Source organism: Sinohyriopsis cumingii, chromosome 3 (assembly GCF_028554795.1).
Source record: "Sinohyriopsis cumingii isolate HCF-2022 chromosome 3, ASM2855479v2, whole genome shotgun sequence".
Classification (NCBI taxonomy): domain Eukaryota; kingdom Metazoa; phylum Mollusca; class Bivalvia; order Unionida; family Unionidae; genus Sinohyriopsis; species Sinohyriopsis cumingii.
In genome coordinates, this window is record NC_142963.1 from 150095744 (window position 1) to 150108632 (window position 12889).

Sequence of the window (12889 nt, forward strand, 5' to 3'; positions counted from 1 at the left end):
GATTGTTGTACATCTATTTAACTGTCATGTTGGGAATTTTTGTACATCTATGTAACTGTAATACAGTACCTTTTGTATATACATGTAATTGATATGTTGTGAATTTCTGTACATCTATGTAAATGTGATATAATACTTTTGTACATTTATGTAAATGTGATATACTTTTTGTACATCTATGTAAATAAGATATCCATAATACTTTTGTACATCTATGTAACTGTGATATAGTACTTCTGTACATCTATGTAACCGTGATACAAAACTTTTTGTACATGTATGTAAATGTGATACAGTACTTTTTGTACATCTATGTAAATGTGATATAATATTTTTGTACATGTATGTAAATGTGATATAGTACTTTTGTACATCTATGTAACTGTGATAAAAAAAATTTGTACATCTATGTAAATGTGATATAATACTTTTGTACATCTATGTTTCTTATATTGTACCTGTTGTACATCTATGTAACTGTGATGCAGCACTTGTTATAGATCTATGGAACTGTAATGTAATGATTGTTTGTATATCTATGTAACTGAAATTTAGTTTGAAAATGATGAACAAAAGTCAAAAAACGTTTAAAGTGCAATCTTCAAACTTTCAATAAAGATAAAATTGTATTAAAATATGACTTTGAACTTGCTACAGATTGTGTTCAAAATATTTTATCTTTTTAGAAAAGAAAAGGGCCAGGAGTAAATGACAAACTATTAGTTTTGGCACTGAAATAGTAGATTAAGGGATGAACTGTTTTTTTTTTTATGTCATCTGGTTGACTATAACAATTAAATACATATACATGCATCTAGGACATATGAAGAAAAAATCTACAAAGAATAAAGAACAAAGATGGCTATATGATGACATGGCAAGATATCTTTTTATTATGCTACTGATTGAATATAATTTTTTTTTGTTCTTTTCTCAAAAGTGCAGATACGAAAGATACAGCCCAGTATTCATGTAAATCCTCAACTTAATAGCTATAGTCTAACTTGAATCTTCAGATTCACAATATTTGTTTTTTTTTTCTTCACAGAATCATCTCCACACCCTGTCAAAATGTCCATTTGGAAATGAGATAATTTGTTGAATATTTCATGTACCCTGTCAAAATGTCCATTTGGAGATGAGATAATTTGTTGAATATTTCATGTACCCTGTCAAAATATCCATTTGGAGATGAGATAATTTGTTGAATATTTCATGTGCCCTACTAAAATGTCCATAATTTGTCAAATATTTCATGTACCCTGTCAAAATGTCCATTTGGAGATGAGATAATTTGTTGAATATTTCATGTACCCTGTCAAAATGTCCATTTGGAGATGAGATAATTTGTTGAATATTTAATGTGCCCAACTAAAATGTCCATAATCTGTCAAATGTTTCATGTACCCTGTCAAAATGTCCATTTGGAGATGACATAATTTGTCTAAAATTTAATGTACTGGAAGTTTCTATTGCAAAGTATATGTATAAGTGATAGGCATCACATAAGTATGCTTGTTTAATCTGAAACAATATATTATTGGTGTATTAGCTGGATAATGTTTGCTGTTTAGTTGGTTAGTTTCCAATGGCACTTTCAACATATGATTGGCAGTATCATACCAAGGAAATATAAGCAAATTGCCTGTCCCAAAGACACTCCAAGGTAGTCAATCTGGGATGGCCTGTCCCAAAGACACTCCAAGGTAGTCAATCTGGGATGGCCTGTCCCAAAGACACTCCAAGGTAGTCAATCTGGGATGGCCTGTCCAAAAGACACTTCATGGTGGTCAGTCTAGGATGGCCTGTCCAAAAGACACTCCAAGGTAGTCAATCTTGGATGGCCTGTCCCAAAGACACTCCAAGGTAGTCAATCTGGGATGGCCTGGGTGAGCAAAAAGACACTCCAAGGTAGTCAATCTGGGATGGCCTGTCCCAAAGACACTCCAGGGTAGTTAATCTGGGATGGACTGTCCTGAAGACACTCCAAGGCAGTCAGTCTGGGATGGCATAGTTGAGCAATGACACTCCAAGGCAGTCAATATGGGATGGCCTGGGTGAGCAAAGACATTCCGAAGTAGCCAATCTTGGATGGCCTGGGTACACAAAGACACTCCAATGCAGTCAGTCTGGGATGGCCTGGGTGAGCAAAGACACTCCAAGGCAGTCAGTCTGGGATGGCGTGGTTGAGCAAAGAAACTCCAAGGCTTCCAAAATGGGATGGTCTGCGTGAGCAATGACACTCCAAGGCAGTCAATATGGGATGGCCTGGGTGAGCAAAGATATTCCAAGGTAGCCAATCTGGGATGGCCTGGGTGAGCAAAGACACTCAAAGACAGTCAGTCTGGGATGGCCTGGGTGAGTAAAGACACTCCAAGACAGTCAGTCTGGGATGGCCTGGATGAGCAAAGATATTCCATGGTAGCCAATCTGGAATGGCCTGGGTGAGCAAAGACACTCCAAGGCAGTGAATCTGGGATGGCCTGGGTGAGCAAAGACACTCCAAAACAGTCAGTTTGGGATGGCCTGGGTGAGCAATGATACTCCACGGCAGGCAGTCTGGGCTGGCCTGGGTGAGCAAAGACACTCCAAGGTAGTCAATCTGGGATGGCCTGGGTGAGCAAGGAACACATGACACCTATATTAAAAGTCCAATACTCTATAGGTTTAGCTACCACAGCCCCCCTCAGTGGATGGAGGAAAAGATAATTTAAACTAACAAAAGCACTTAAAAATATGAAACTGAAAAATTATGAATAGAGAAAAATACATCTACACCACTAGTCTACTATGTGTACCAAATCTGGAGTTTTGCATCAGAACAAAAAAATGGATAGACAGACAAATGAATTAATATATGAATGATGCTAAAACGAGAAAACTGCAAGTAGCACAAGGCACTTTTAGACCATTGTAGTATCTGCACACTCTCCCATTTGTATTGTAACCACCTTACCGATTTTAAAAATTATAAGATTCAAGGATATTTAAAAAAATGCACAAAACTTAGTCATTTCATTCACTGATTTATAACTTCTAATCTGTCACCAAGGGGTCCCTAACACTGTCACTTTATTGGCGTTTCAACACAAAAAAAAGCTCCAATGTGAGCAAACAAACAGACAGCTTGCTGTCCATTTCTCATTTCTAGCCTTTTTCAGTGAAAACTGTGTCATCTGTGTCCAATATTTGCAATATCTAGTTTTAATATTTCTAAAACAAACTGAACAAATAAATAGGAGTAATTCTTGTATGTGTGTGTTCAAATATATGTAAAGCCAACATTTACGGAATTATTGAGATTTTCAATGATGGTGAACTAAAACACACTGACTGCTTGAAAATGTAGACTGGCCCAGGCAAATATGGTGACTGTGTTGCAAAAGAAACTCCCTTTTGAGTCAAAATTTCACCAAGCCGACAGTGTTTGGGGACCCTCTGGTGACAATCGGGTTAGAATGTATAAATCAACGAATGAAATGACTACATGTTTGCAATTTGCTTATTTTTATATCCTTGATGTCTTCTGTTTTTAAGGAAGGTACAAGCAGGATTGTGTGAGAATACAACAGCCTAATGAATGTACCTAGTTTCAAATAGATATTTTAAATGGTTTTTGACAATATGCACCTAAAATAAAAAGTGTGACAAATGTTGGATGGGTGGACAAACAAATGGAAAAAAGTGTTCAAAATATTAGTTGATTGGGTTTTAATGGTATTTTCAATGAGAAAATGGGATCCTTCCCAAAGACACAATGAGGCAGTTGAACCTGAGACCCACTGATTAGGAGTCCAATGCTCTACCAACTAAGTTAAAACAACTCCCCAAAAAATACTGAAAGTGAAAAGTTCTGAATAGAAAAAAGCCTACATAGACCTCTATCCTAATACGTGTACCCAGTTACACAGAGACATCTGAATTACAAAGATATGCCCTTGAAAGAAATTAATAACAGATGAATAGACAAAATGATGGATGCATGTAACCCATTTCTACATTCCCTGACAAATTCTTTGTACATGGGATTTTTTTTTAAAATGGAGCACTCAAGATCAGGAGTTTTGTGAATGCAGACCAAGAACTCTAACCATTCTTTTCAGATACTAGAAAGTCATTTGTTATAAACACTGTTCAACCGGCAATTTTGATCATGTATTCAAAAAGTGGATTGAGTTTTAATCAGGTATTCAAGAAGTGGATTGATTTAATCAGGTTTTCAAGAAGTGGATTGATTTAATCAGGCATTCAGAAAGTGGATTGATTTAATCAGGTATTCAAAAAGTGGATTGATTTAATCAGGTATTCAAGAAGTGGATTGATTTAATCAGGTATTCAAAAAGTGGATTGATTTAATCAGGTATTCAAAAAGTGGATTGATTTAATCAGGTATTCAAGAAGTGGATTGATTTAATCAGGTATTCAAAAAGTGGATTGATTTAATCAGGTATTCAAAAAGTGGATTGATTTAATCAGGCATTCAGAAAGTGGATTGATTTAATCAGGTATTCAAAAAGTGGATTGATTTAATCAGGTATTCAAGAAGTGGATTGATTTAATCAGGTATTCAAAAAGTGGATTGATTTAATCAGGTATTCAAAAAGTGGATTGATTTAATCAGGTATTCAAAAAGTGGATTGATTTAATCAGGTATTTAAAAAGTGGATTGATTTAATCAGATATTCAAGAAGCAGATTGATTTATTCAGGTATTCAAGAAGTGGATTGATTATCTATAAGCTTTACAACTGATTAAAAAGAAAACAAATGAATGTAAAACTAAAAATTTCACCACAAAGCCAAAAAATCAGCAACTAGCAAACTTTCAATTCAATCCAATTCTTACGATGCAACAAAAACTTCAAAGCTGCAGATATTGCGAATGAATTCTTTAGATGCATACACCATATATATTCCCTTATAAGTTGAGTCCACCTGCAAAGAACATACACCCTGACCAGTCATCGCATAATGTGCCAAGAGATCAGAATCTCTGTTATTTGTTCAGACACTCACATGGACCCAGATCTGCAGCCACATTATGGACTGGTACATCTCAGTCTGTATAGTTTGCAATTGGACTAGACTTATAAGCGAGGATAAAAATTCATGAAATAAAGTTGGAAAAATCGAAATCTTAAAGCAATTTCATGCTTATTAATAATCTGGTATTACTATATTTAGTTGAATATATAGAATCTTTTTCAGGAGAGAAATTTATGTTTACTGGGCAAGATGAGGTAAACATACATCAGAAGTTTTTGTTACAAAATCTCTCAGCACAAGAAACAAACAACAAAAACTAAATCAATCAATCAAACAAAGAGATCAAAACCTAAATAATGTTTTCATATCAATTTAAACATAAAATGTATGCCAATCCCCAAAAACATCTTATATATATAAAACATCTTGTATATATAAAACAGCTAGCAGCTGAAGCTAGCTAAATACAATTTTGTAGAAACCTGATTTATCATGTCACAACATGCCAGTCCCATCTACCATAAAATCAGAAATATTTGTGGAAAATTTAATTTTGTTTATTTTCGGAAATAATGATTCTTTTATCAATTAAATCCACAACAAAAATAGTATTTCTATATTGGGTATTATTGTGAATGTGTGACACCCCCCCCAAAAAAAAAAACAACAATGTTTATTCATAAGAAATTATTAATTTACTCATAAACAAGGAGATTTTATCCCCATGATTTGTTCTGATTTTGCAGTATATTTAAGCCATGATTCCAAAATTTTACAAGGCTGGCTGTGGAGTTGTGATGGCAAAATTAAATTGCAATAACTCATCAAAAGTTTCCTGTGCCACTCTTTAACATAAAAAAAATTGCTATCTTCAAGGGATACTATGACAACTTTCTTTGTATAATATCCTCACACCTATAGGAGAACTTTATCACTTCTATCCCATATCTGGTACATGAAAGATAAAGGAAATTGTGGGACAGAGATGGTGTACTTACCCTATCAGCTGATTTGTCTGGATTAACTGCATCCTCAACGTCACTGTCCCATTCAGACTGCAAAACAGATTTGACCCAATTAGAACATTTTAATGACGTAGGTTATTTCATGACAGTTATTTTCAACAAAAAAATTTCAAAAGTAATTCACACATAGTTTAATACCTACTTTTGCCAAATTTAGGCCATATTTGTTCAAAATGGGGCACCATCTCTCAGACATGGTACAAAGTAAGCAATTTATGAAAATTATCTTTGTTCAGAAAAATGAAGTTTAAGAATTTGAGCAATCTGTAATTTTATTTCCATTTCAACTTTTAATATCTTAGTTTTCAGCATTTTTCCCTTTGATGCCCTACTATAAATGCTATATTGTAGTTAATTAAAAAGTTAATTAAGATCCAAAATATCCGAATGAGTTTAGGGGTTAGAGTTACTTAATATCATATATTTTAAACAGGATGGAGGGTGTATCAGCAAGTCTACGAGGGTCTATGTCAAGGTACATTTAAAATCTCTAAGCAACACATACGTAACTACCATGCCAACAGGAAACTCTTACATGAATGCAAGGTAACAAGGTAGTGCTGCATACGGTTTAAAATTCCATCAAAGTTATGAAAGGTCCTTCATATGACAAAACTGGGACAAGCCATCACGAAATAACCTGGGATATTTATTACGAACATGTAAAACAAGACTACGGAGCAAGATCATGCCGATTTAGTGATTAACAGCTACCAAGTAGCAGCTTTTGCTATGATCTGCAGGTACTGGCATATGGACATGAAATAACAGAGAAAAAAACAGGCCATTTCAAGCACACTTGTAATTTAAAAGAAAGCCACTGGCATATCATATTTGTTTACCCACACATACTGCTTGGATTGCTTATCTCAGTGGTCTGTGTACATAAACAAACAGGGTTGTACTTATGACTGCCGGTGTCCTAAATTCATCTACTTTTCCAAAGTGGCCATTGGCTTTGTTTCTTATCAGCCCCAACCCCTTGTAAAGCAAACATTTACCTCATCTCTCTTTGACACTGTCTGCCTGCTGTCTGGTGCCTCCGAGTCCCATTCACTGGGTTCATCCTACAATGGAAAAAATGAGAACTCCAAAATGTGAGAAGGAAGAAGTCTTGTTCCCTGTGATATGTCTATGTCTGTTTTGGTTGTTTTTGGGGGGTGTTTTTTGTTTAATTGACACTTTTAATAAATTACTGGCTATATCATGCCAAGGAAATTAAATCTAAGTGCTTTTCCTATGGAAACGCTAAGGCAACTAACCAAAACTGGCCTGGATGGGTATCAAACCCACAATCTTGGATTATAAGTCAAGTGCTCAACCAATTGAGCAACCATGGTGGCCAACAAACTCCTTACCACAAAACTATAAAACATTCATGATTGAAAAATTAGATATCTGCAAAATGTTGACAAAGCATCAGAACAAGACTCTAATGTATCAATATAAATTCCATGTGCAACTTGTATCCTGAATCTCAATTACTCATGTAGGTAACAAAACATTTTGATACTGTCAAGAATATTTGCATATACCTAATTGATGAATAATATAAACAGAAATCAATTTTTTATTGAAAATTCAAGAATGTTTGTAAACAAAAAGCTGTAAATGAATGCAAGACATTTAAATTAATTGTATATAATCAGGGATTGAAAATTCACTAAAACTCCACTCGTCCAGTCAGGAAAGTAATAAAATTCCACTCACCCATTTAGGCAAGTACTAAAATTCCACTTGCCCAGTAAGGCAAGTACTTAAAATCCATTCGTCCATTAAAGCAAGTACTAAAAATCCACCTGCCCACTTATTCAACCAGCTATTATAGAAATATGAACGTAGATAATGTTAACAAAATAAATTGTACTGAGTGAAAGGCTTTTGGTCTGTAAGTAACAACAAATTGAAACCAGTCTGCTCTCCTTCTGTTAAGTGTTTATTAGCACTGAAGAGTGAGCACAAAGCTCTTCTGAGCCCGCTCAAAACAAGAAAAATAAAAAAAATTGATAGAAAGTATGGGCTTTCAATTAACAAAAATAGTCATATTATCAATATAACATCCATTTCCTTAAAGAGAGACTGGATAACCCTGAATCAGCACTCTGCCTGTTGAAATGAGTAACTGGAAAATTAATTTGACTGCCAGAAAGTTTCACTTACCATTACAGACTGGGCAAGTGAGTTTTCAACTCCTGCTATTATAAACTGTGATGCAATATAAAAAAGTGACTTGAGACTCCATGATACATGTATACATTAATCAAGACCTATGATCTGTTAAAGACAGAAAAGATTACAGAATGCTCAGAATGTAGTGAACTGTGAGAAAAAAAATGAACTTAATTTTTGCACAATTTTTGAGGTGAGGAATACACTGATCTTCCAGGTTTATATGTCAGTAAACAAAACCTCTCAAACCAGACACTGAATGTTTGGTGAGGAATATACAGATCTTCTGGGACTATATGTCAACAAGCAAAACCTCTCAAACCGGACTGTCAATCTTTGGTGAGGAATATACAGCTCTTCTGGGACTATATGTCAACAAACAAAACCTCTCAAACTGGGCTGTCAATCTTTGGTGAGGAATATACAGATCTTCTGGGACTATATGTCAACAAACAAAACCACTCAAACCAGTCTGTCAGTTTTTTTAGGCAGACACTATTAATCTCTTTTCTTTATCAACAGAATCTTGAATCTTACATATTGTGAATTCATTTATTTTCATGGGTGTATCAATTTTAGTGGTTTTGCAAAACATCAGTACCAAAATCTGTGGATAAGGAAATGGGTCCTATTGTTTCGACAGGGGAACCATTGTTGCTGGTGGCAACAACACAATCTGCAAAAACATTTATCACACCCACAAATCAAAGCTATGAATTCACAGTTACGCATCTAACTGAAAAAAGACAAAAACAAAAGCAATATTCTTAAGAATGACTTAAATAACAGCTAAAAAGACACTAGTACTTCTGGAACTTTATCTGATTATGGAGAACACAATTCCAGGTTCTGAAAAGCCGATAAATTGACATGACAACATCTAATGCTGACAATTTTTTGAGAAATTAAATGTTATAAAATCAAAGAACACTAAAAAGAAGAGATACAAATCTAACAAAAGACAGAAGCTGTTGTAAATATCCACACTTCTGCACTGATAAAGTTTCAGCCCCCTTCCACCCTTTTTCCAGTATCCAAATCGGCAGATACTTTCTCATCCACATAAAATATTATATTAAATATGACCACCATCTGCCAATCGTAGTAGACAAAATTCATCTTCAAGGTAACATATTAAACATGATCACCATTGGCCAATCAGAGTAGATAAAATTCATGTTAAAAGTAAAATATTATATTAAGTATGACCACCATCGGCCAATCGGAGTATATACTATTCATGTTAAAGGTAAAATATCATATTAAATATGACCAACTTCGGCCAAACGGAGTAGATAAAATTCATATCAAGTTAAATTATTATATTAAAGTTGACCACCATCCACCAATCGGAGTAGATTAAATTCATGTCAAAGGTAAAATATCATATTAAGTATGACCACCATCGGTTAATCAGAATAGATAAAATTCATGTTACAGGTAAAATATCATATTAAATATGACCACCATCGGCCAATTGGAGTAGACAAAGTTTATGCTATAGGTAATATATCATACTAAATATGTTCAGCCATCAATTGGAGTAGACAAAGTTAATGAGTTTAATAACATTTATGTACAAGTTACCTCTGCTGCCAAACCAAACTTCCGAAACTGCATCTAGAATCAAAATACTTTTGTTGTCATTTGCTTCTAATCTGTCTTGAAAATTACAAATGATGGTGTAAACTTGTAATTAGTTGCATGAACACATAGACATGTGAACAGACAACATGACTGATCAAAGGATATCCACAGAAGTGTGAAAATTACAAGCATCACTTTCAGGTGGACTTCTTAACATGCAAAATGAGGGCTGTGGCAACAAAGGCAAACAATATATAATATACTTTATATTCAATCTTCTGCTAAAGTAAAACAAAACAAGAAGTGTTCACACTGAACTTTCTAATGGTGGAAATTAAAGCAAGAAGAAGGCAGTGAGCTGGAATTAAATTATGCAGCAAAATACAAACTTATACTAAGTCCAATTTTTGGGAAGACGACAAACAATCAGCAATTCTCAATCTCATTTTCAGTCAATATGTATACTTTCAGGAGTACACTCAAAGTGTATATTTTTCAGGAGTTCACTCAATGTGTATACTTCTTACGGAACACTCATTCCATGTGTATACTTCCTGGAGTTTATTCAATGTGTATACTTTCAGGGGTTCACTCAATCAATAGGTATACTTTCAGGAGTTAACTCAATGTATATACTTTCATGAATTCAATCAGTCAATGTATATAATTTCAGGAGTTCACTCAATGTGTATACTTTTCAGGAGTCCACTCATTCAATATGTATACTTTCAGGTGTTCACTCAATGTGTATACTTTTTATGAGTTCACTCAATGTGTATACTTTCAGGAATTCACTCAATTTGTAAACTTTCAGGAGTTCAATCAGTCAACATGTATACTTTCAGGAGTTCACTCAATCAATGTGTATACTTTCAAGAGTTCACTCAATGTGTAAACTTTCAGGAGTTCAGCTATACATTGATTAAAACCTACTGTATCTACTACCAAGTTGAGCCCAACTGCATACTGCACAGACCCAGATCTGCAATCACATAATATGCCATCAAATCTGGATCTATGAAGTTTATGTAATGCCAAATCAGGGTCTATGTTGTTTGCTGTTGGTGTCAACTTACAAGTGACTATATATAGTATATGAAAGCCCTGAGTAACATTGCTAGTATACTGTAATATAATATGCCATGAACAAAATAATACCATCTTTATCCTGTTTTTGGACAACCCAAGCTTTAGAAAATCCATAATTTTTTCTCCAAAATATTATTTCATACATCATAAATTTTCAATTGTGGTCAGCTTTCTTTTTACTTTAGTTAGTGACCTTGACCTCTTACCTTTTGACCCCAAGTCTCATAATCGTCCTGACCCTAAATGTATGTCATCAACAAACTGTGGTGGCTGTAACTGATGAAGAACATCGTGAAAGTTTTCTTCTTTAAGTCAGTTTTTGGTCCAGATTGGAAATATTATGGAGCAGAAATCATTTGTATTCACTGACTGACAATGACCTTTACATCTGATGTTTATATTACAGATTAATTTACTTCTTCTTACACTAAATACAAGTCTTCCAAGATGTTTGGTCCAGATATGTGAAGATGAATTAATGTTATGGTGTGGAAACCATTTTTATTCTTTCAGTCAGTTACTTGACCTTTGACCCAAAATCAACATGGTTCTTCACTTACCCAAATTCAATCTATCCACAAAGTTTGGTAACTGTAGATGATGAAGAACTCAAATTATTGTGAATGTTTTTCTTCTTTCATTCACAGTGACATTGACTTTGATCTTATGACATCACAACCAACTAGGTTCTTCCATACTCAAGTGCAAGCTATACAGTTTTGAAACTGTAGATGGTGAAGAACTTGAGTTATTGTGAAGAAACCATTTTTCAACTTATAGTCATAGTGACCCCAAAACGGATAAGGTTCTTACTGACCCAAATGCAAGCCACCGACAAAGCCTGGTAACTGTAGATGGTGGAAAACTCACATTACTGATCAAAAATAAAATTGGTAACATCTTAACACAATATGCTCTGGCTAAAGGCAGGCAAATACAAAGTCCGTTATACCCTGAATTATTTTCCACGGGAGAAGATATATGATCCTACTCAATCATGATCTCTCTTTATTCAAATAAAATGATGATATCTTAATTCTGGATCTGAGACTTAGTTTAAAACTGATCCAAGACTGAATGTGAGATTGAGACGAGACACTGATGTGCAGATGCAGCTTTAACCTTTCTGGGATTAACAGGAGAATTGTTCTTTAAAGCTGTCAGGTTGATCTCTGCTTCCACTGTAATCTTAGAATTCTGTAAGGCACAAAGTATTATTAATATGTTTAAAAATAACAAAAGCTAAACAACTTTGGGGGAAAAACTGCTAACTCAATAGTTTCTGAGAAATCAATTTGAATTATAAAACATGAATTCTCGCTATGTACATTTACAAGAGTTGAATTTTAATTTGGCTTTGTTGGTTTAATGTCATTTTTCAGTACATGATTGGAGAGTAGATTTGGTTGAGGAAGAAAGCCAAGAAAACACCTGGCAGAACCAAAGAACTATGGAAAGCTGCAGGTAAGCTTTCTCCAATACCAATGCTGGCAAAGCTGAGACTCAAACCCACATGGACAGAGGTACAATGTTTAAGTGATCTGTAAAGGCCAGTGCCTTCGAGCATTTGGCCACCCAAGACCTCAGACCATTTGGCCACAAAGGACCACTTGGCAACCCAAGGCCTTAGAACACTTAGCCACCCAGAGCCCTCAATAGTCTGTATTGTCATGCCATGAGTATCTCAACCCTTTTAATGCTAAAATATGTCACTATCCTAATTCCCCTGGGCCCCTGTTAAACCAACAGCTATTATATTTCACTGATAGTATCTCCAAAATCTTGGGATGCTTATAAGGACCCTCACTGCCAACTGGTCTGAAATATTTCTTCATTCTATTCTCTCTCATAGAACAAAACTCTTTTACATTTAGTACAGTCATGAAAACAAACCTGCAAACATTTATAAGAATTATTCTATCATGAAATATTACATGTCTCATCAAAATATGATTGAAAACAAAACCACACTGACCACTCTGAGCTATATTCCATACAACACAACCATTGCAGCAACAGGAGTCTCTCAAACTT

At 34.6% G+C, this 12889-nt stretch overlaps 1 protein-coding gene across 16 annotated transcripts in view; it reads right to left on the reverse strand.

Moving 5' to 3' along the window:
* Positions 1–12889, reverse strand: part of LOC149804145 (uncharacterized) — a 304793-nt gene that overhangs the window by 189321 nt on the left and 102583 nt on the right. For all 16 annotated transcript variants that reach the window (XM_089954101.1, XM_089954099.1, XM_089954104.1 and 13 more), the window contains 2 exons: positions 7012–7077; positions 5984–6040 (listed from right to left, as the gene is read on the reverse strand). In XM_089954101.1, coding sequence (XP_089810227.1) covers positions 5984–6040; positions 7012–7077 — 123 coding nt within the window. The remainder of the gene's footprint in view (positions 1–5983; positions 6041–7011; positions 7078–12889) is intronic.